Consider the following 25,373-nt stretch of genomic DNA (forward strand, 5'->3'; position numbering starts at 1 on the left):
TGGCCAATAGGCCTCGTGTAGTTTCTGATATTGGGTATAAAAGGGCAGATGTAGCTGATTTATCACAGTCTCTGTTTTACTTGATGGTTAGCTTACCAGACAGCCAGTAAAAATGGCCAATCCTTGTCATCTCAGATGTCAAAATCAGACATGGCAGTGATTGGTGGGCTGAATAGAGAATATGAGCATGTGACCGCACTGGAGGTGCATTTTATTGCTGTGTGTGAGGAACGATTAGCTGGTGTAACACAGCAAGAAGAATCCGATTCATTCAGTTGTTTAATCCATCAGCCTGTGCTGAGTTCTGATCACTGTATTGACGGACCGCAGGGCAATGACAGCCGTTCAGTGGTAATACAAGACTCTGCTACTGGCCTCTGGGACATGGCACTAATTTAAGTGGTTTATTTTATAGAATTTTAGAAAAATGAAACAAAAAATGACATGTCCAATTTAAAGAGCAAGTCTATTCAGACTGATCAGATCCTCCTAATTCTTTTATAACCCATTCTTGCTCCTTGCTTTTCCTTGGATCTGGTTCTGTCTTTCCTTTCGGTCATATATCCCCCTCACTCTCCCTCTGTCTTTGTTTCTCTAAGCCTCCATTATTGGCTGTGGGGAGTCAGGTAATCAGTGCTGATTAATTCTCTTTATTGTTGGTCGTTTGTCTGCAGAGTCTGTGCTGTCTTTTCCGCTCAGCCTCACTATGAAACAGCCGGTGATAAATGACCGTCTCTTCCCTCGCCCAACCCCACTATCACCACAGCAACCCCTGCTCAGCCTAAGTGCTTCTGATTAGTGACCCATGACTTGAAGGTAGAGGTGGCTCTTTGTTTTATTTCCTAAAGCGACAAGTTTTTGCCTCTGCTGTGCCCTTAAGGACTTATTTGGAGCTCAGATGCTTTCTGGATACATTATACACAGTCCTGTCATATGGTCATAGGATGAACAAAGAGATGATTGTGTGTCTTTATGATTCATGAGTATTTAAAACATTTAAGAAATGCCTTGTTTTTATGGTTACTATCTATCTATCTATCTATCTATCTATATGGTAACATAGTTTTTTTTTTTATAGTATGTCTTATAATATTTTTGATATATAGCAGTGATAATGTTATATATTATTTATAGGCCTAAAAAATATACTGTTTATAATAACAGAATGGGTTATGGGTTTAGTTTTGGCACCACAGTGATGGTGATTGGCAGCGGCAGAGATTGGTGGGGTTTTGTGCTTCTGGTGATCTGGATGACAATACTGAAAGTGTTTATCGGCTGCTGCTAGATGCTGATGAATCTACGCCTACGCAGATCGAACATAACCCCAATCAGACCACCGGTTTCAACCAAACATTTCTGTCAAAAACTTCACCCCTCATTTAAAGAGAGTTTAATCTCTCTCTTAAACAACGATTAGATACTGAAGAAGTGCTGTGTTGTGCGTGGAGAGAGAGAGATAAAGACAACCATTTAGCATTTGGCCAAGGTTAGGTACAACATCTACCCTTAAAGGGTTAGTTCACCCAAAAATGAAAATTATGTCATTTATTACTCACCCTCATGTCGTTCCACACCCGTAAGACCTTCGTTCATCTTCGGAACACAAATTAAGATATTTTTGATAAAATACGATGGCTCAGTGAGGCCTGCATCGGCAGCAATAACAGTCCCTTTTTCAATGCCCAGGAAGCTACTAAAAACATATTTAAAACAGTTCATGTGACTACAGTGCATGGTTCAGCCTTAATATTATAAAGCGAAGAGAACACTTTTTGTGCACCAAAAATAACAAAATAGCTACTTTATTCCACAATATCTAGTTGTAGGCGATTTCAAAACACTGCTTCATGAAGCTTCGAAGCTTTACGAAATCATTTGTTTCGAATCAGTGGTTCAGAGCGCCAAAATCACATGATTTCAGTAAACGAGACTTCGTTACGCCAAGTGGTCCGAAATTAAGTGTTTCGAAATTTCAATGGTTCATGTGACTTTGGCAGTTTGATACACGCTCCGAACCACTGATTCGAAACAAATGATTCGTAAAGCTTCAAAGCTTCATGAAGCAGTGTTTTGAAATCGCCCATCACTAGATATTGTTGAATAAAGTCACTATTTTGTTATTTTTGGTGCACAAAAAGTATTCTCGTCACTTTATAATATTAAAGTTGAACCACTGTAGTCACATGAACTGTTTTAAATATGTTTTTAGTAGCTTTCTGTGCATTGAAAAAGGGAATGTTATTGCTGGCGATGCAGGCCTCACTGAGCCATCGGATTTTATCAAAAATATCTTAATTTGTGTTCCGAAGAAGAACGAAAGTCTTACGGGTGTGGAACGACATAAGGCGGAGTAATTAATGACATAATTTTCATTTTTGGGTGAACTAACCCTTTAATCTTTCAAACAAGTGGTCCATATTAAAGGAAATATAAGCATGGCTGTATCCAGCTCTCATGCACCAATGACCTTTGCAATTTTTTATGTTGCTCATATACTGATGTCGTCTTTTATCCTAAAATGATATGGCCATATTGTTGGTTTATCATTACATTTCATCAACAAATTCCATTTACAATAGGATTTTGTTTAAAAAAAAACATTTATTCGTCGCTCAACACTAAATAAATCACAATAAAAATGTACTTAAAACACTTTTCCCCTCACACATTTACAGTCTTCAGCTATGTTAATATAATAAGATTTTTTAAGAAATAAAGTAACAAATGACATTATTTAACTTACTGTTATTGTTTTAAAATCTGTTAAACTAAAGCACATCTGTACAGAAGAAAATGCTGAAGCGATTTAAAAAACTTCTTTGTCAGGCACACATTAAACGCATACAGTGGACACCGGAATGACATCAAGAAAAACATTTAGAATGATGCTAATCCTTGTAATTCATACTGTAATTCACTCCTATCCACTTTACTCCAATTGTTTTTTTTTCTTTCCAGGTCAGCTCTTTAGTTAAGGAGGATGATTTAATATGATGACCAAAGGATATGAAATAAAGAAAATATAATATATATATATATATATATATATATATATAGAGAGAGAGAGAGAGAGAGAGAGACAGAGAGAGATTAAAAAGACATCAAACAACATGAACACATACATGACATGTAATAAAACAATCAAGACCTTTTTTCACTCATTATCCATCCAAATATAACTCTGGAGGCTGTAAGCAGCAACTGGGACTCTCTTTGACAGAGTATATATGTGTGTGTACGTGTGTGTACATCTCTTTAGTTCATATAACTGAATGCACGTCAAGGGTGCACGTGCTGCGGGTTGCTAGGAGATGAAGACAGGCTGCTAAAGAGTTCTGCCTCAGGGGTCGTGGCTTGAAATTCATGGGCAAAGCTCTCGTTATGGGACAAGTCTTCTTCAACAGGTGTAGCAGGTCCTATACTATTACCCAAGCCAGAGGATGTTGTACTGCAAAATAAAATAAATGCCATACAAAAAAAAAAAAAAAAAAAATCAATCAGACATGAATATTCATGTGGCACATCACAATTTATGTGTACATGTATTCAGTGTATTCATCAATCTACATATTTAAATGCCCCTCTTATTTATTAAATGGCAAAATGTCTCTCTCAACATCTACTATGTATAAACGGTTGTAAAGTTCTACCATGGCATGATTATAGATGAAGACATTTAACATCATGCCAAACGGTCTTGTTTAAGAAATTTACCTAAAAATCTAAAGAACATTGGGAAATTTTACGATATAGTGAGACAGAGGCACACACCTGTCACAGTCTGAGTCACAGGATATTTTGTCTTCTTCTTGATGCTGTTCCTCCACAGGGAAACGTGCTTCGCCGATACATCGCTGTATTGCCTGTGCGACGGTGTAATGCGTCAGTCCCCGTGCACACGCGTCCATTTTTGCAATGCTCAGTTGTGACTGCAAGAACAGGTGCAGTCGACTGTCTGACAGCAGTAATGGTGTCTGTAGAACCCTATAAACACAAAAAATTAAATAAAACTACATGAAGTATAATGACTTTCAGAAATTGGTGATGAGGTTATTTAAAGAAGTGCAAAATATAAACTGGCTTTGATGACTGTTAACTTAAATTTGACAAAGAATAAATATTAAAAAAAGAGAAAAGAATAAAAAGGTATCCAATAATGTTATAATGCCATAAAACACTGTCAAATGCTTTACTATCCATTTTAATTTCTATATTATCTATACTATTAAATATTGGGCAAATATATACTAAATGTTTGGAAAAAATGCTTTTGTTAGAGTAAAAAAATGTTTACTCTATCTAAAGGTTTACAGGGAATGTGTCTCTTTACAGCAGCCACTAGATGGCAAAAATACTGTATTTCCTTCATGTCTAATATAGAATAGAATGTATTAGTTACTGGATGTATAGAATTATTTTTCAAATCCATTTGAATCAAGTTTATCATAAATGATGACCAAGAAGTGACTGAAGAAACTCACGCCTCAAGAAACTGTTGCAGCCCCTGCATCCGTTGAGTGATCTGGATGTCGTTGTTGAGATTGAAAAAAGGATTCCAGGGAGGGAGTTTAGGTAACTCTCTACAAAAAAAACAAAAGACGTATTGCAAAGGGAGAGATTACACTCCACATATCCTTAACAACAAAGTTTATGCATGCTGTGACTTTATAAGACCCTTAATAAGACCAAATGACTACACAGAACTTTTTTTCTGCTTTATTTTATTTAAAATAAAAATATAATATTGTATTTCCTAGAGTGTTAAATTCTCAAATGTACTTACATGAGCAGAGCGTTGTTCTGTAGTTTCTGCCGCAGCCAAACAAACTCACTATACCTCCTCCTCACACAAGAGGTCTTCTTCCGGAAACACATACTATTGGTCTATAATTAAGAAGAATATATTGAAACTAATGTTCTCATTGGTAAACATGTTGTGATGGAAAAAAATATGCACAGACAGAGAGCCAAATATCCATAAGAAAATCAAGTTGTCTGATTAGCAACATTCCCCAGTAACAACATTGCAATATAAACATGTGGGTACTGCACTCACGTGAAGACAGATCTCATAGCTGATGAACGCGTGCCAGAAATCCTCCTTGTGTACCTGGGGATCTCGTACCCATACACTTACAAACTCCTGCAACAAGAGAAACAGTCAGTGTTAAGTGTTTATGATCACTGAAGCGTTTCAAATCGAACAAGGAAGTGACTCAGCAGAAAGTGTGCTTGGTTTTTTTTTTCTATTACGAGTTACAGTTTTACCCTTTTTTAAGAGAAGTGTTGATTCAGAATCTGCCCTTTCATCCATATTTTACACTGGAGTTTTGGAGGGTATTTTGCACCTCTTTGTTTGTAATGTGCAATTGGAATTTTCAAAACAACACACTTTGTTGCACCACAGCCAACAAATCCATTTGAGGTCAAACAAAACTTCCCTATAAATACTCTTTTAGACATTTCAAAGGGTTTTTACAGGATTTCCTGGCAAAACGACAATTTCCTAACCAACAGGTACAAGTCATATCAATGGCCTAGGTTCACTCAAAAATGAAAATTCTGTCATTAATTACTCACCCTCATGTTGTTCCACACCTGTAAGACCTTTGTTTATGTTCAGAACACAAATTAAGATATTTTTGACATCAGAACAAGAATTAAGATATTTCTGACATAGAACCTGGAAGCGCTGAATGTAAGCAGCATATGAGAATGACACAGAAGGGAAGATATTGTTAAATAAAGTCATTATTTTTGTTTTGTTTTTGAGCACAAAAAGTATCCTCGTCGCTTCATAAAATTAAAGTTGAACCACTGTAGTCACGTTGACTTTAACAATGTCTTTAGTACCTTTCTGGACCTTGAAAGTGGTGGTTAAATTGCCATTTATGGACGAGTCATATAGCCTACCTCTCCGATTTTATCAAAAAATATCTTAATTTGCATTCCAAAGATGAACGAAGGTCTTACGTGTGTAGAACGATATGAGGGTGAGTAATTAATGACATAATTTTCATAACCTAAAAGAAAAATCATTTTGATGCAAGCTAGCCTTTATAGTATTGCATGGTTGTGAATAGAAATTTGTTAAACAAATGAAACAGAAATAATGTCAACTGCAACCAATGGAATTTTGTGCTGCCAGTTTCCTCTTGAAAAATTCCAGACAAAAGGCCTGATGCAATTGCAGTTCAGTTACAAGGTGTAATTAAAAACTTGTTTCCACTAAAGAGGCTTTTATTTCCTTTCTCTTATACAATGATCAAGTGATCATTGATCTAAAAAGGCATTGGGATAAAAAGTAACTAGTTAAATGCTTCAAATATCAACATCTAATTTTAGCAAAACAAAATAATCCATTTGAGTAGACTTAATTTGTATTTGAATATAATTTTGCACATCAGAGCACCAGTCACAAGATGAGACATAATGCTTTACTGATTTGGAAAGCCATGGTTTCATTTTATGAAACCCCACCCCAAAAAAAACCAATCAGCTATGTAGATAAAAATTGCTGAGTCACACAGAGTGAAACTGTTGATGAACATGAAATGTAAAGAAAAAAAAAAGACACTGACCTTTTTCATAAAGCTTGTACTTTCCATCTCAGAGATTTGACTGGAAAAAGAAAGAGACTGGTTTTGAGTGGTGGAACATTTTAGTATTCAGATTGTTTTGGTTCTCTTGGACTAAGACTAGAGAAAAAAAAATGACTTTAAATAGGAAATGGTCTAAAAATAACAACTAACAATTTTTATAGGCCCGGTTTCACAGGCAGGGCTTAGCCTAAGCCAGGATTAGACCTTAGTTCAATTAGGGTAAAAGTAGCTTTCATAAATGTACCCTAGAAAAAAAAAAAAAAATACTCGTGTGCATCTTGAGACAAAACAATGGCACTGACATATTTTAAGATATGTCCGTACAAGCCGCTTTCAGTTTAAACAGCTCAAACATGTGTTTTAGTCTAGGACTATCTTAAGCCTTGTCTGTGAAACCAGGGGATAGTGTTATAACTGTGTTTCAAGAGCTCATCTGTTAAATCTATATGCTACTAAACACTTCATTGAAGTGGTTAAGCAGCAATGCTGACGTTTCATAACTGAGCAGGGTAGCAGGTCCCAGTGAGGAACGGGGTAATTTCAGACATTAAAACAATAAATTAATCTTATGTTACAGCAAACCCAGATATTCCTTTAGACTCTTTAAATTAATTTAGACTTTGTTTTGCTGTATATGCTTAATAGCATGCCGCCTAAGAGAGAATTGTCAAAGGTGAACCATACAGCAGGTCACTTTCCCTTTTTTGTGCATCCTAAAATGGACGTCCCATCAGCATTAGCCCAAACAAACATGCAATCAGTGACGTTCATTCATACTCAAACTAATTCACTATGATGATAACTTAATTACTCGAGTTGACTAAGAATCCCAGACTAATTGGCCAGCAGACAGCGAGTTAACCTAAGCACCCTGGACTGAATTTGGTTCATGGCTACCCTGACCTAGTTTTGGTACTGTTTAAAATTATTATATATATATATATATATATATATATATATATATATATATATAAGTTTCCAGCGTTGGTTGCAAATTATATAAATATACATATATATAATTTGCAACCAATGCTGGAAACTTTCAATGAACTGCGCAAAAAGATCAAATAATAGTTTTAACAAAATCGAAAGACATTTTTAAGAAAAGAAATCACACGTGATGGCATTTACTTTTAAAGAGAAAAATAAACTGCAATGTAAAAAAAAAAACCATTCCGCAGAAAAGTTATGTTAGAAAATCTCGCTGAACGGCTACAGTTTTCACTGAAACACTTCACAAACGTTCTGCTGTTTCTCTACTCTCCTGTTTCGTTAACCATTCATTATGGTAAAGCCTATGTTTATATATAATTTCACGTTACATACATTGAGATACATTATTTGTTATTCTCACCTTTTCTGTCGTGTTTTATGTAAGCCTTGTTGTTTTGTAACTCTTCCGCCGCTCTCCAGGTGCTCCTGAGACTGGTGTGATTAAAACTGCCAGCAAGTTCGCGTATGGGGAAATGAAGTTTTTTTTCTCGGACTTTCAGAGTTTAATGTGCGCGTGCGCGGCTCTCAACCCTGAAAATACTTCTCAGTACCTAGACTACGTTTATTGTTTATGTATAATATCAGCAGGTGCTTCAACGGTATTATTACAGCAGATAAAATGTAAATATTGCATAATATGTGCGTTGGTAGCCTATTGATTTGGGAAATTTTCTGAATAAGTTAAATATGTATTTCTGGTACTAGTGGTTATGCACAAACCACTATCAGTAACCGATTTGTCTAATAAAAAGGAAAGAAAACGTTCTAGAATAATTATAGGTGAGAAATGTTCCATGGAACTAGGGTAGGCTATCATTTGTCAATTCATATCTTGAAAAACAGGTTTCCTTCCTTTTTTGAAATAAAAGATTTACTATATAGATATGCTGTAATATTCACAATGATAAGCTCCCTCCCAAATACACCCAGAACCTATTATTGGAACAAAATTACAAAAATAGGACATTGAGAAATCATCATGGTTATGATTTAAGTATATTAACAAGAAACAAAAGGCCCCCTACACGTTTCCAACTTATTCATAATTCCAGTTGGTATTTAGATGTGTATTAGATTTGTGCTCTGGCCAGGTGATATCCTTCTGGAGATCTCAGCTTTAGACACAAATAGCCATAGGTTTTATGTTGTTGTTGTTGTTTGTTTGTTTTTTACCTGTGTTCCTGATCAGTGTGGTCTGACCTGATTTTGTGTATATTGTTTTGTTAACCTGTGCCAATGTAATGCAGGACCTACAAAGAGACCGTTAAGGTAGGATGGGGTATTGCAAACTAAATGGGACATGACAGTAAAGCCACAACCCATAGCCGTTATTACACATGCAAAGTCAATCATAGCCAATCATAATAGAGATCATTTACATGTAGAAATATTAAACAGGCTGGTATAGGAAGCAAAAATAGCCAGTAATAAACAAAACAAAAAATCTTGTAAGGCGAAATAAGTATCTCTCCTTTTATCGTTTCAGTTTCATTTTTAAAATCTAACAAAATGTTCCAGAATTTCTAAAGCGAGGTCACATGACAGTCACCACAAATCTGTGGGTGGTACATGACATCTATCTCAGCATCTCTCTTTACTGTGGTATATGGACAGGACATGTTGCCACAAGACCCAACATTTTAAATTATCATCAGTGAGTTATTTTCAACATTATATGGATATAATTGCCAAAAGTTCCAAACTGAGAAGAACATTTGCTATTTTGCAAAACCATTCTCCAAAGACAAAAATTACAAATTTTACATTTATTTAGTCTTAACAAAAAATAAACCATCAAAAGTTTAGGAGTTTAGGTATTTACTATAATGTAAACAAATATTCGTTTTATAATTGCATATTTCAGTATGCATATTAATGTATTACAGAAAGGAACTTCTTAGTCCTTAATATAGGTGAATGTATATTAAAGACATATGAAATAATATATGGTGTTCCTCAAGGATCAATTCTTGGGCCACTTTTATTGTCATACATGCTCCCTTTGGGCAACATAATTCAGAAATATGACATGAATTTTCAATTTTTATTCTGATGATATACAATTATACATTTCACTTGAGTTCAGAGATACTGTTGTATTATAAGGTTGTCTGACTGTCGGTCCAGTATTGTAAAATGGTTGAATACAAATTTTTGAAAATGAACAAAGGTAAAACTAAAATTCTTATTGTGGGCCCAAAGCATGAGAGGGAGAGGATAGAAGTTGGATTGGGCACTTTGGCCCTGCAATCTAAGAAAGAAATAAAGAACTTGGACTTGAACATTTTGGAATGTGACCTGAGTTTTATATTCATATTAATCAAAGGACAAAAACTTTTTGTCAACTGAGAAATATTGCTAGGATTCAATCCTTTTTAATCTTTGAATGTTGCTAAGAAATTAATTAATGCATTTATTTTTTCTCATCTTGATTATTATTATGCTATACTGGCCTGACTAAGGGTTGTATAGCTGCAATTGATCCAAAATGCAGCAGCCAGAGTAATACAATAAAAGGAGAGAGCGTATATTACACCAATGGAATTAAATTGGTTTCCAGTTCACCAAATGACTTATTTTATGTTGTTGTTGTTTTTTTTTTTTTTTTATCAATTTATAAAACACTGCATAATCTGGCACCTTTATATATTACAGACTGTCTGCCAAGATAAATTCCAAATTGTAGTTTAAGATCCTGAAAATGAAAATTTACTGAAATTTACATTATATAGCAAATCTTAAGAGATTTGCATGTGCTTCTTTTAGCCACTATGCTCCAAAATTTTTGAATTGTTTACCAAATTAAGTGTAAGAGGCTTCTAGCATTTATATTTTTAAAAGGAAGGTTAAGACATATCTTTTTTTAATAAGTTTTTTTAATTAAAATGCAGGATTCCGAACATTGTAGATTAGCTGATAGAATGCTAGAATGATTTAACATATGTATTATTCTAACCAATAGCACATTTACTGATGTAGTGGGTATTTAAAAAAAATATTGTTTTAATGTCTGGATCAGGGATTTAAAAAAGCTTGGAAGTTTTGACGTAATGTTTATTTTAGATATTTACACATTTATTAGATTTAGATTTATTAGATTTCATTTAGTTCATATACAACACTTTCATCTTTAACATATAGTTTTTACCTTCCATCATCTTGATCCTTGTCCCCCCCCCCCCCCCCCCAATGAAATATTTCACCAAAGAAGCACTTTCGGCTCTGCAGGGGTGTTAAAAATCGCCTGATGATTGTCAAATGATTGAACAGATCTCCAAAATAAAACTAATCAGATTTAATCACATTTATATTGATAATTTACTCAAAGGTCCAGTAGGGTGGGAAGCTGGACTTTTAACTATCAATACCAAACCCTGTGTCACAATGAGGTCCACCACTGTGAGACATTACCTCTACCACAACAACCAAAATGATTTCCTAATTCAAAAATCAGTACTTGTGACCATAAGGATGTACAGATATTGGATTGTACCCTTGTTAACATAGAGCATATGAGACACTCAGGACACTCTGTCTGTCAAGATGTTATACAACCCTAATTCCAGAAAGGTTGGGACATTTTGTAAAATGTAATAAAATCAAGAATCTGTGATTTGTTAATTCTCTTTAACCTATATTTAACTGACAAAAGTACAATGAAAAAATCCCAATATTTTCCCCCAAATTAATTGTATTTTGTAAATATAAATACATTTTGATGGTGGCAACAAAAAAAAGTTGGGACAGAGGCAAAAAAGTGAAAAGATTAAAGAATATCCAAGTTAAACTGTTTTGAAATAGTCCACAATTAGCAGGTAAACTGGTAAGGAATAAACTGGTGAGGGTATTGTGTTTGAGTATAAAAGGAGAATCCACCAAAGGCTCAGTCTTTGTAAGCAAAGATTAGTCATGGCTCACCACTTTGTGCCAAATTTCATGAGAGAATTGTCAAACAATTCAAAAATCGCATTTCTCAATGCAAGACTGCAAAGTATTTAGGTTTTTCACCATCTACCATGCATAATATTGTAAAAAGATTCAGGGAATCCAGAGAAATCTCAGTACATGTAGGGCAAGGCAAGAAAACCTCTGTTGAATGTGTGTGACCTTCGAGCTCTCAGATGGCGTTGCATGAGGAACCATCATGCTACTGTGTTATATAAAGCCACATGGGCTCGGAAGTACTTTGGAAAACCGTTGTCACTTAACAATCTGCCGCTGCATCAAGTAATGAAACTTGAATCTCTGTAATGCAAAGAGAAAGCTATATCAGAGATATAGAGATAGCCCTGAGTTCTCTGGACCCGAGCTCATCTCAGATGGTCTAAAAGACAGTGAAAATGTGTGCTGTGGTGAGATGAGTCCACCGTTCAGCTTGTTTTGGGCAAAAACTGACTTTGACCTCTCTGTCCCAAAGAGAAAAGGACCATCCAGACTTGCAAAAGCAAACATCTGTCATGGCATGGGAGTGCATCAGTGCAAACGACATGGGTGACTTGCATATGTGTGAAGGTACCATTGACGTGGAGGCATGTATTGGGATTGTACAGAGACATACACTGCCATCAAGATGACATCTTTCCTGGGAAGCAAGACAATGCCAGCCCTCATTCTGCACATGCTACACTGAGAGGATGTGCTTGAGTGGCCTGCCTGCAAGTCCAGATCTGTCTCCTATTGGAAAAGAATCAGACGATGACCACAGACTGTTGAGCAGCTGTCTTGTATCAGGTGAGGTTGGGCATAAATTCCACTTCCAAAACTGCAACGGTTAGTATCTTCAATTCCCAAACGATTAAAATTAAAAGGAATTAAAAGGAAAGGTGATGTGACACATATTAAACATGCCTCTGTTCCAACTTTTTTGGAGTTGCAGCCATCAAAATCAAAATTGGTTTATATTTACAAAATACACTTAGGTCAGTGAAAATTTTACTTTTGGAAAATTTTGCCGCTCTAGCGGTTAATAAACAGAACTGCATGCGTCTTGCGGAAGAACATTGTAGCCGGAGCTACTTCTCTCCGTTTATGTCTATGACGAGTCACGCAGGTAGGCTGTGCAACTCCGCAGTGGTACTAACTGAACTAGTCTAAAACAGTCTGAATATAAACACTTATAGGTGTACCGTAGTGATTCAGTATAAGACAAAAACACGGTTTGGAAAGTGGATTCATGATGTATTCGCTTATTACATATTTTTTTTGTAAAATTTAAACACAAAAAAATTACGGACAGCAGCTTTAAATAAAGGTTAAACAAAATAAACGAATCACAGATTCTTGATTTTATTGCATTTTACAAAATGTCTCAACTTTTCTGGAATTGGGGGAATATAGGGATTAAGGTAGCCAGTAAACACACATGAGCCAACAAGTGCCAATGCAGTTATTTCGTTTTTTATTATGACTGTAAAGAGTGTTTTCAGTTTGTCATCTGACCTGCTTATTTCAGGATGACTTTACAAAAACAGGTTCTTGAGAGGAAAAAGCCTCAGAACTCAAAGTCCATCTCTATACTGCTAATCTTTGTCATAAGACCTGCAACCAGCTAAGCAAATGGTAATATGTGGTCATAATTTGTTAGTAGGCAGTGAGGTTACAGACATCAGGCAGCTCTTTTCCCTTCTCGTTAGTTTCAAGATAACTAAATAAGAGTCAGATACATGGTGAATGACTGCTTTTTCTCAATTTAATAACATGACTACCACAACCCAGATTACAGATATTACATTTTTTAGGCGAATTTTACATTTTACATATAGAAAGAGGCGCCTTCTGCATCCCACGTCTGATAAAGTGTGCAGAACATGAACTTGTGAACTCTGACCCTGATGGCAAGAAAGGTCAGGAACTGTAATGACATTATTGGTCACATTGCTTTTTCTATGGTTAACCGTCTGTCTTTGTGTATTTTAGATAAGCAGAATATATATCTAACAGATTCCAGTTAATGTCTGGGAAAGCAATTTCTAAATTGTGTGATTGACGCTCAAAAGCATTAGGAGAAAAACCCCTGAAAGACAAAACGAGGACACAATTAATGATTCTGACTCTGGAAAATTTATGGCTCAACTAAATTGTGCAATTAAACATTTATAAGTCATTTGTCGCCCTGATTACAAAATGTGGGCGATTTATCATCTACTTCCTAAATTCTCAAATGACCGTGGATGAAAAGCATTTTGTGCTTTGAACAGAGCATAAAATAGCCTACATAAACAGTAAAAGCAATCAGACATTGTTTAAAAATAAGGCAACCAACAATTCTGCTGGGAGACTATTCTAATGAAAGTGACACACTGATACAAAAGACTCATTCTTATAAAGATAATGAAAAAATAAAAATAAATCCAGTACAGAAGGCCACCCAGAGTGGAACCAAATGCATTGTGAAATAATGTTTTTTCCACTCTTCCTCATTTTAATTACCAATTGGTAAGGAGCTTTGTTTAAAGGTACAATATATAACTTTTACAAAATAAAACTGCATGCGACTTGTGGAAGAACATTTTAGATGGAGCTACTTTGTTTACGCACATGACGAGCCACGCGGGTACTGGGCTACTCCACACAGTTACATAGTGTACCTTTAAAATCCATTATTACTGCAAAACAGTTTTGACCTACAAAAGCAGGCACAAGACAGCTGTGGCACTTTAATCTGTTCATTCCATCGTTTTTAACGAAGCTACTCACAACCACGCCAAAGCGTTAAAATAGCAGAAGGTGGCAAACAGATGTTTTGCGAATGTTAGAGGTTCTCTCATTTAATACAAAGAGATCCATCTATTATATGTTTGTACAAAAAGCACATTTTAGTATGCTTAACAGCAGTTCCAAAGTCTGTCAAATACAAGAAAACAAAAGTCATGCCACTCACTTCTTTGACATGTGGTGGAAAACGGCTCACTACATCACACCACAAAAAAAAGCACATTGCATGCTAACAGCCCCAAGAAAACACTTTAAAAGCACTCAAATAACCATGTTTTGAGGCAGACAGTAAAGGCTTCATAGCCATAAATATCGGACAAAACATCTGCTTTGGATATTCAAGACATCATGCAAGCAGATTAAAAGCAGGCATATAAACCTTTATTGAACTAAAAAATAAGAAATATTTACACAAACATTTACATAAACAGACACTTTCAATATTCATGTAAACAATACGAATAAAAAGAAAACTACTACAATAATGACAACATTGCCAACCAAAAGAAACTATGAACATGAATAGAAACATGTTTTGGATCCCTTTCAATGACAAGATGAGTGGAGGAAAAACACAAGCCAGTGCGTTAATCATGAAAAGCACCGCGGTGACACCTAGTTCAAAGAAACAGTTAAAGCATCCTATATGGTAACTTTTAAAAACACTCATCTCATCTGCACATACTTTCATTGGTTCACTACAGTCATGCACACAGCTTCCAGCCAAATCTCAATACATTTAAAATTCCTCCACCGTCAGACTATCAACACTTCTGCTAATACTGTACAGGTGGAAGACACTAACGTATGGTTCAATGAGATTTGAGGTGCTACTGCTGCTCATCCTCAGGACAGGAATGCCAAGTTAGTCTTTCCTCATAAAAGGCAATGACTATCTGTGGGCAACGGGTGTTGGCCTCTCGTGCAGGCACCAGGTCCGCCTCATCAGAGTCCTTCCTGTGAACACAAAACATATCTCTGGTTAGAGTGATAGAAAATGAAACAGACTCTGTAACATGACAGAGTAGAAAGTACAATGTTGAAGTGATTATATCTTGAGTTAGAAAGGCTTTGCATGTGGGCATGCTGCCCCCTACAGGCCTTTATAAGCATCTTAAATTGATTGTTCACCCAAAAATGAAAATTGTCATTTCCTCATGTTGTTCAAAACTTGTATGACTTCATTCTGTGGAACACAAAAATATTTTTGAAAATAAATAAATAAATAAAATAAAATAATAATAATAATAATAAATAAAATAAAAATTTGTCCATACAATGAAAATCAATTTGATCCAATATAGTTTTGGGCCCCATTAACTCATCATTGGGACAAAAACAGTTGAAACATTCTTCAAAATAGATTTCATGTTCCAAAGAAGAAATACAGGTTTGGCGCAACACAAGGTTGAGGAAATGTCAATTTTATTTAATGTTATGTTCTTATTTCCAGTCAATTAAATGAGAAAACTACATGGGTTTCTTACCACTTCATGAGGAACATGAGCTCCCCACTGCTGTCAGTCGCTCCAATGATCCTCTCCGGCTCAAGGTTTCTTGCAAACCCTCTTGGCTTGTCAGACTGCAGCAACATCAGTTTTAGCAATAAGAACCAACGTTAAAATCCATCACACCTTCCAGATAAGAGCCTTCAAAATGCCTTAAAGTGACAAATTAATAAACTGATGGCCAACACACAATCTTACCATTTCCTTCTTTCTTTTTGCCTTGCTCTCCTCTGTTTCTGGTTCATCAGTGGAGGATTTTCTTTTTACAGCTTCTGGTTTTTCCACTACTCCTTTCTGAGACTCCAGGAATGCAGCAATCAGTTCAGGACAGTCTAAATTCTCTTCAGGCTCCCAGGTGTTGTCAGCACTGAAGAAAACATTAGCATATCTTGTTAATCTAATCACATAGCAAGATTTATTGACAAAACCCTCCCAAAAATAGATTCTCCATTTCATTATACCCACAAGAAATCAAAGTAAAAAAAAAATACTTACTCTGTAAAGCCTTTCCACTTGAGGAAAAACTCAACTTTTCCGTTGACCACTCGCTGGTCGATCACTTTCTCCACCACAAACTCCTCTACTTCCTGAACTTCTTTCTTTGATTTGTTTCCCTGCTTCTTACCCATGTCGACCTAAAACGTGCAAAAGACTGAAATGATGAATCAGGAACCTGATTAAGGATTTAAAGTCATTTAAAACTTGAAACATTTAAAGGCATGTTCCTCTTCGAAAAAATAAATGAATAAATAAATCATTTAAGAAAAAAGTTGCCATATTTATGACTTGCACAATGATGCTAAAATGGCTAATGTTTACACATTTACTGAAAGATTAGTTCAAGCCCGTTTATAAACGCTCTAAGATCTTAAAAATCCACTTAAGCCTTTGCGATTAACGTCAAAACTAATTAAGTTACGTGGTGCCTTTTATGTGTTGCTAGTATGATAACGAGCTAACTACGCATGTATGAACAGGCCAGAGGCCCGAACGTAGTTCAAACTACTTTTTGGGATTATACCTTTTATTATATCTGGATAACCGTGCTGTCCAAATGAATGTCTGACTATTACAAAAATCGTTGTTCTCTTATTATTCACTAAAACACTCGCTGGTTTTAGATAGCCAGAGTTAGCTTAATCGCTAGTTGGAAAATACACACACACACACACACACACACACATTAAAAACACCAGGTTATAAAATATATGTATGTTATAAAACATCCTGCATATATGCATCTTACATCTACGCAAACTGAAACAAGTAAAGATACCAAAACAACAGATTTAAGACAAATGCGTATTGCAATAAATGAAGCTGCAGCATTGTAACAGCAAACTACAATGGACGGTGCTGCAGCACGAGATGCATGCGCGCGAAAACTCACCCTCACAATGGAAAAGGATTAAATGTGATTTACAAATCTTCACGCTTCTCGACCTGCAAATAGCTGCAGCAAAAACGTTTCGCACTTTAACAAGGCACAAACTTTTAAAACTTTTACTCACTTGGTACACTATAAATCAATGGAAGAGAAGTCGACTGAGGCTCGACGAAGGCCAGCCCGAATCGTACGCGAGGACGTAAAGCCACGCCTAGGAGCGGTCACGTGTTTCCAATGAGGTTTTTCACAGGGCGGAGCAACCGTGATTTCAAAAAATCATTTTCGTCTGCATGTCAGGTCATTCAAAATATCATAATTCAGTACATTGAGATGTACATGATATCACTTGATATCAACTTTAAGGTCCTCACACTCAGAATATTAAAAGTAAGCTATAGTCTAAAATCTGTTAATTGTTGTATCCAAGTTTATATGTTAACTCAGCACTCAAATACTTTGATGACAAACTTATTGCAATAATTGAATTCCTTGATTTAAATAACTGAATGATATATTCCTATCAATGCTAACTGTTTTAAAATCTAATTAAAATGTATAATGCACTTCTGATGTAATCTTGAATCTGCAAAATTGTCACACTTAAAGAGATTCAAGATTTTTAAAAAGGAGTAGGCTACAAATACATTTGTAAACAGTGCCACTGCATATTTTGCATAACATATTTCAAGAACACATGCCTTTTACCAAGAATTTCATCCTTTTAATTAGACTTTTACAGATAGTTACACCAACTAGACATTTTGACTTCTGACATCAAAGCGGAAACTCCTTTACCATACCTCAGAATTTATTTGCGATGAAATGGAGCAATCATTCCACAGGAACAAGGTAGGCACAGCCCCTTTCCTCAGCAACCTATGTCCTGTGGGATCCTTTGGCTCGATTATATCATCAGCATTAAAGTGACGACTACAGATTTTTTTATAAGTGACTTTCTCACACCGAATTATGTCAATCCACTTTTGGCGCGTTTCCTGATCTGTAGGGAAACCGTGAAAACTTAGGACGGAGTTAAACTTTGCGGAAGCATGGCACGATGCGACACAACAATATTCTTTCGTTCTGCTGTTCTCCCGCTTAAGAAACTTAAACCTTTTGGAGCTCATAATTTTGGAACTCAAACAGTTGTATTTTTTTATTTGCGTTTGATTACAAGGCCGGAAGCCACAAGACTTCTTCCTTTAGGATTTTGTCAAGGAGTGTAGAGCACAAGAGGCGACACTCTGATACTTTTTGGGCAACAGCCACTAGATGGCGCTCCGGTAGCGCGGCCGCCATTATGGGGTGAAAATACTAACTGGACCATAGAATCCTTCACATCTTACGCACCCAAAATCGGCGAATTTCACTGCCAAATCAGAAGCACAAAAGAACATTTTTTCAAATGAAATCATCAGTAAATGTTATGGCACCTACAGTAAATGTTGTATATTGTCTTATATATGTTTTATTTTACCAGTTGTGGGATCCAACCATTCAACCATCTGAGGTAACGTAGTTAGCCTACTTTATTGAGTACTCCCATTTTATGCAACTTTAAACATTTATTAATAGTAAATTAATAATTAATACATTTAAGATCTTTCAGACCTAGTGGAGCAATAGTAGTACCACTCCACTAGGTCTGAATTGAAATAGGCTATATTGTACGTTTTAATGGATCACGCTACAAACATGACGATCTTATAATACATGATGCATTGCTGTGTCCGTTATCCCATAGGCTAATTCCCACTTTTGGACACTTTTGCTTTAACGGACATTAGACAACACTGCAAAATCAAGCTGTTATATTCATATATTTATTGTCCAACATTCCCAATTTTTCTGATGCATGTCCTTAATTTAATTTTATATGTTGGTATTAATTCAGTGTTTATAATGCTAATACTAGATCTTTTAAAGAATTTTAACCCAAACTGACTGGGTTTCTAGAGAGCAAAGGTTTTGTGAAAAAAGTGGAAGACTTACACAAAGTCTGTAAAATAAACTGTTAAAAGGATTTGATGATCACTAGTGATAGTATTTTATTCTGTGTTGTCATCATTCAGGTTAGATTTTAGCTTTAGTGTACGTTTTTTTAACAAAGCAGCTGATATTGCCATAGAAACTAGTGGACTGCCGAGTCGCTTTCCCCCCAAAATGGCGGAAACGCAGGGCTGCTGCTGGGCGCCGGTGTTGCAATGGAACGTTCTATTGAGTGTTGCTTCTTGTTAGTGTATATTCTTTGATTTTGTGGCCGGTCGCGCGGTAACGACGCCACCAACAATGTAAACCATTATTTTTCGCTACTCGAACCATATCACATAAACATTCAAATAACACATCAGACACTTAGCAGTCTTCAATAATCCATCTGGGTCAGTGTTGCCAACTAATTTTCAGGGAAAGTTGCTAAATGCGGGTCGATTTGTTGCTAAAAGTTGCTAAATGAGGTTGTGATGCCATTGCGCGATGACGTCATCGCATAACCATGACGCAAAACTGCGCTACTGCGTAGAATCCACATAAAAATATGATTTGAAATGTTAATTTAGATTTGTTCATACAAAAATTATATAAACATATATTTTATTTGTAAAAGTAATATAAACATCTTTATGATCAGATATTTTTATTTTTAAATACAATATTTAATTATTGAACAGTTACACATTTTGAACAATTGCATTTTGTGTATTTTCTTATTAACTAGTAAAACTACACATTTTGAACGATTATCATTTTAATCAGTGTATTGGTAGTTAGTGTGCTACACTTTAAGAAAAATCCTTAAAAATAGGGCACAATGTACTGTTTATATGAAGAATTTGTCTGTATTGATTTTTCACAGGTGTTTTACGTGTGTTTTAAATTACGCATTGCATTTTGCATTTTAGGGTTAAACAGGGTTACAACTTAACAGATAGCCTAATGTCCTGGCAGAAAATTACCAGTACCTTTTATGTTTTTCTACATTTTTTTTTCTTACAGTGTACCTAACTGATCAACAATTGTAGGTACAAGCTAATAACATGCTGTATCATAAATGAACAAATATTATTGAACAATTGCAACTATCATCTTAATTCACATAATGTGTGTACTGTTGTACACACATTACTGTGTACTGCATCTTTCTTCAGCTCTCTTCAGGCTGATGTGCTGCTTGGCTGGCTAGCTGTTCAATGGTTTCCAGTTTTTGTGTAATTTAGATGAAAATATTTGCCTTTTTTATTGTTTGAGTCACTTTTCAAAAGTTGCTAAAAGTTGCCAAATAAATTTTAAAAATAGCTAAATTTGTTGCTAGGTGCTTTTTGAAAAAAAAAAAAAAAGTTGCTAGGGTTTTATAAGCTGTCGACCCCAAAAAAAAAAAAAAAAAAAAAAAAAAAAAAAAACGAGCGTTTAAGGACACAAAAGTGGATACAGGCAATTGAGACAGAAGCTCAACATGTCATGTTACTCTGAGAACTGTGCCCACTGGAAGGAAACATAATCGGTGACAGGAAATATAATATATAGCTAAAATAGTGCTGTCAAACGATTAATCGTGATTAATCGCATCCAAAATAAAAGTTTGTGTTTACATAACGTGTGTGTACAGTGTATATTTACAACCCGATTTCCGGAAATGTTGGGACGTTTTTTAAATTTGAATAAAATAAAAACTAAAAGACTTTCAAATCACATGAGCCAACATTTTATTCACAATAGGACATAGATAACATAACAAATGTTTAAACAGAGAAATTTTACACTTTTATCCACTAAATGAGCTCATTTCAAATTTGATGCCTGCTACAGGTCTCAAAAAAGTTGGCACAGGGGTAACAAATGGCTGAAAAAGCAAGACATTTTGAAAAGATTCAGCTGGGAGAACATCTAGCAACTAATTAAGTTAATTGATATCAGGTCTGTAACATGATAAGCTATAAAAGGGATGTCTTAGAGAGGCACAATCCGCCGTGCCATCTGCAGATGCCAACTAAAGCTCTATCATGCAAAAAGGAAGCCATATGTGAAAATGGTCCAGAAGCACCGTCGTGCCACTTGTCCTATGGTCAGACAAGTCTAAATTTGACATTCTTGTTGGAAATCACGGACGCCGTGTCCTCCAGGCTAAAGAGGAGGGAGACCTTCCAGCGTGTTATCAGTGTTCAGTTCAAAAGCCAGCATCTCTGATGGTATGGGGGTGCATAAGTGCATACGGTATGGGCAGCTTTCATGTTTTGTAAGGCACTATGAATGCTGAAAGATATATAAAGGTTTCCAGATGACGTCTATTTCAGGGAAGGCCTTGTGTATTTCAGCAGGACAATGCAAAACCACATACTGCAGCTATTACAAAAGCATGGCTTCATCTTAGAAGAGTCCAGGTGCTGAATTGGCCTGCCTGCAGTCCAGATCTTTCACCTATAGAGAACATGCGGTGCACCATTAAACAAAAAATACGTCAAAGATGACCACAAACTCTTCAGCAGCTGGAAACCTATATCAGGCACGAATGGGACCAAATTCCAACACCAAAACTCCAGAAACTAATTAATTCGATGCCCAGATGTCTTCAAACTGTTTTGAAAAGAAAAGGAGATGCTACACCATGGTAAACATGCCCCCGTCCCAACTATTTTGAGACCTGTAGCAGGCATCAAATTTGAAATGAGCTCATTTTGTGCATAAAATTGTAAAATTTCTCCATTTAAACATTTGTTATGTTATCTATGTTCTATTGTGAATAAAATATAGGCTCATGTGATTTGAAAGTCTTTTAGTTTTCATTTTATTCAAATTTAAAAAACGTCCCAACTTTTCCTGAATTCGGGTGGTATTATGTATATATACAGTATCTCACAGAAGTGAGTACACCCCTCACATTTTTGTAAATATTTTATTATACCTTTTCATGTGACAACACTAAAGAAATTACACTTTGCTACAATGTAAAGTAGTGAGTGTACAGCTTGTATAACAGTGTAAATTTGCTGTCCCCTCAAAATAACTCAACACACAGCCTTTAATGTCTAAACCGCTGGCCACAAAAGTGAGTACACCCCTAAGAAAAAATTTCCAAATTGGGCCTTATTAGCCATTTTCTCTCCCCGGTGTCATGTGACTCGTTAGTGTTACAAGGTCTCAGGTGTGAATGGGAAGCAGGTGTATTAAATTTGGTGTTATCCCTCTCTCTCTCTCTCTCTCATACTGGTCACTGGAAGTTCAACATGGCACCTCATGGCAAAGAACTCTGAGGATCTGAAAAAAAGAATTGTTGCTCTACATAAAGATGGCGTAGGCTGTAAGAAGATTGCCAAGACCTTGAAACTGAGCTGCAGCATGGTGGCCAAGACCATACAGCGGTTTAACAGGACAGGTTCCACAGAACAGGCCTCGCCATGGTCGACCAAAGAAGTTGAGAGCACGTGCTCAGCGTCATATCCAGAGGTTGTGTTTGGGAAATAGACGTATGCGTGCTGCCAGCATTGCTGCAGAAGTTGAAGGGGTGGGGGGTCAGCCTGTCAGTGCTCAGACCATACACCGCACACTGCATCAAATTGGTCTGCATGGCTGTCGTGCCAGAAGGAAGCCTCTTCTAAAGATGATGCACAAGAAAGCCTGCAAACAGTTTGCTGAAGACTAGCAGACTAAGGACATGGATTACTGGAACCATGTCCTGTGGTCTGATGAGACCAAGATAAACTTATTTGGTTCAGATGGTGTCAAGCGTGTGTGGCGGCAACCAGGTGAGGAGTACAAAGACAAGCGTGTCTTGCCTACAGTCAAGCATGGTGGTGGGAGTGTCATGGTCTGGGGCTGCATGAGTGCTGCTGGCACTGGGGAGCTACAGTTCATTGAGGGAACCATGAATGCCAACATGTACTGTGACATACTGAAGCAGAGCATGATCCCCTCCCTTCGGAGACTGGGCCGCAGGGCAGTATTCCAACATGATAACGACCCCAAACACACCTCTAAGACGACCACTGCCTTGCTAAAGAAGCTGAGGGTACCTAAACCCTATTGAGCATCTGTGGGGCATCCTCAAACGGAAGGTGGAGGAGCGCAAGGTCTCTAAAATCCACCAGCTCCGTGATGACTCCAGTGGCAACCTGTGAAGCTCTGGTGAACTCCATGCCCAAGAGAGTTAAGGCAGTGCTGGAAAATAATGGTGGCCACACAAAATATTGACACTTTGGGCCCAATTTGGACATTTTCACTTAGGGGTGTACTCCCTTTTGTGGCCAGCGGTTTAGACATTAATGGCTGTGTGTTGAGTTATTTTGAGGGGACAGCAAATTTACACTGCTATACAAGCTGTACACTCACTAATTTACATTGTAGCAAAGTGTCATTTCTTCAGTGTTGTCAAATGAAAAGATATAATAAAATATTTACAAAAATGTGAGGGGTGTACTCACTTCTGTGAGATACTGTAAATACAGACACATACATGTATTTAAGAAACATTTAGCTGCATGTATACATGTATATTTATATTTATATATAATTTATATTATATATAAATATACATATTTTATATATAAACAATATATTTTTGTTAAATATATACATGCATGTGTATTTATATATACATAATAAATATACACAGTACACACACATATATTATGTAAACACAAACTTTTATTTTGGATGCAATTAATCGTTTGACAGCACTAATCTAAAACTGACATTTGGATATTTGACTTACCAGTTACAAAATGTTTACCGCACACATAGGCATACTGAGTGTCAGGATTCCACAATTTACCCATTCTTCCTGCTGTGCTGATGCTTCACGTCTTATTACCTGTATCCACCTTTGTCTCCTTAAAGGTTGGCTAAGGCTTTTACAGTTCGGTAGCTAATAAAAACTTAACTTATGGGTTTTTTTTTAGCTTGTTTGCTGTACACCCTGTCACACAGCAGCTTTTAGGCATTGTTCTGTCTTTTGTTGGAAGCAAGAAATGACAAGGAGGCAGCCCGGGGTGGGCGTGGCTTAAATGCGCTCTGTCTCTATGCTTACCTGTCATGTTCATGCAAAGATTTTATGTTTAAAGTACAATGGCCAAACCTAGAAGCAGTGTTGGGGAAAGTTGCTTTTAAAAGTAATGCATTACAATATTGCGTTACTCCCTAAAAAAGTAACTAATTGCGTTACTTAGTTACTTTTTATGAAAAGTAATGCATTAAATTACTTTCGCTTTTGGGCTTGCAACAAAACAAAACAACAAAAAAGTTCTATTTTTGGCAAATGTTTAAGGCCCTTTCACACCAAACGTGAAATGAATAAGCCTCAGGCTGAAGGAAATGCATATTTACACCTGTACAGTAGAGGGCGCAGCTCAAACAAACCTTTAGGCTGTGCTGCCATTCTTGATTAAAGAAGAATAGGATGAGTAAATGCAGCTGTCAGTCAATAGTTACTAGTTACTTTAAAAAGTAATCTGATTAAGTAACCCCCAACACTGCCTAGAAGTCTAGATCAGGGGTCTCCAAACTCAGTCCTGTAGGGCCACCGTCCTGCAGAATTTAGGTCCAACCCAAGTTAAACACACCTGAACCAACTAATCAAGGTCTATTAGGCATACTAGAAACTTCCAGGCAGGTGTGTTGAGGCAAATTGGAGCTAAACTCTGCAGGACAGTGGCCCTCCAGGACCGAGTTTGGAGACCCCTGGTCTAGATTGTAAGATTTGTTTAAGTCTGTTATTTTCTAAACTATTATTTTTAGCAGTTGGCTGTACTGAAAATGGATGTCTCCATTATATTTTCCACATTGCTGCTGCCAAGGTAGTTCAATTTCTGCCTACACTGTTTTTAATTCATTTCTGCCTTTATTGGCCCCTTTAGCAGTTGTATCAGTTTCTTTGTCTATACTCCCGAAATGTGCTGGCACCCATAAAAACTAATGGACTAATGCAGTCCAGTTACACTTAAAAATACAATTAGGTATGTATATTGTCACTTGTGGACCTATAGCATCTGTTATAGAACCACCATGAATGAATGAATAAAAACAAGTGACCACTATTTTGGACATATTTGAATGTTTTTTTTTTGTTTTTTTAACCTTTTTCACATTTAAAACTTTTTCCTTTCAACAACACAAATTCAACATTTTACAATTATTCTGTTATATAAAACAATTCAAAACCAGCATTATGTTGCAACT

General features: G+C 36.3%; 2 protein-coding genes across 5 annotated transcripts; both read right to left on the bottom strand.

Moving 5' to 3' along the window:
• Positions 1-2,584: 2,584 nt before the first annotated feature.
• On the bottom strand, positions 2,585-10,773 carry snx10a (sorting nexin 10a). Of its 2 annotated transcripts, none has more exons than XM_051873532.1 (7): positions 10,747-10,773; positions 6,585-6,624; positions 5,060-5,146; positions 4,787-4,887; positions 4,485-4,583; positions 3,775-3,987; positions 2,585-3,451 (listed from the first exon to the last, which is right to left on the bottom strand). In XM_051873532.1, exons 2-7 carry the CDS (start codon positions 6,609-6,611, stop codon positions 3,283-3,285), a joined length of 696 nt encoding a protein of 231 aa, XP_051729492.1. In that variant the 5' UTR covers positions 6,612-6,624; positions 10,747-10,773; the 3' UTR covers positions 2,585-3,282. The 2 variants fall into 2 exon arrangements, with proteins under 2 accessions (XP_051729492.1, XP_051729491.1); XM_051873531.1 differs by lacking the exon at positions 10,747-10,773 and adding an exon at positions 7,960-8,407.
• Positions 10,774-14,671: 3,898 nt separating this feature from the next.
• Positions 14,672-17,492, bottom strand: cbx3a (chromobox homolog 3a (HP1 gamma homolog, Drosophila)). 3 transcript variants are annotated; one of them, XM_051873349.1, is made up of 5 exons: positions 17,332-17,492; positions 16,316-16,455; positions 16,019-16,187; positions 15,800-15,894; positions 14,672-15,269 (listed from the first exon to the last, which is right to left on the bottom strand). In XM_051873349.1, exons 2-5 carry the CDS (start codon positions 16,447-16,449, stop codon positions 15,143-15,145), a joined length of 525 nt encoding a protein of 174 aa, XP_051729309.1. In that variant the 5' UTR covers positions 16,450-16,455; positions 17,332-17,492; the 3' UTR covers positions 14,672-15,142. The 3 variants fall into 3 exon arrangements, with proteins under 3 accessions (XP_051729309.1, XP_051729308.1, XP_051729310.1); XM_051873348.1 differs by having other exon boundaries at positions 17,211-17,410; XM_051873350.1 differs by lacking the exon at positions 17,332-17,492 and adding an exon at positions 16,842-16,860.
• Between the last annotated feature and the right edge of the window lie 7,881 nt (positions 17,493-25,373).

The sequence above is a fragment of the Ctenopharyngodon idella genome, chromosome 19 (genome assembly GCF_019924925.1).
Source record: "Ctenopharyngodon idella isolate HZGC_01 chromosome 19, HZGC01, whole genome shotgun sequence".
NCBI classification, from domain to species: Eukaryota; Metazoa; Chordata; class Actinopteri; order Cypriniformes; family Xenocyprididae; genus Ctenopharyngodon; species Ctenopharyngodon idella.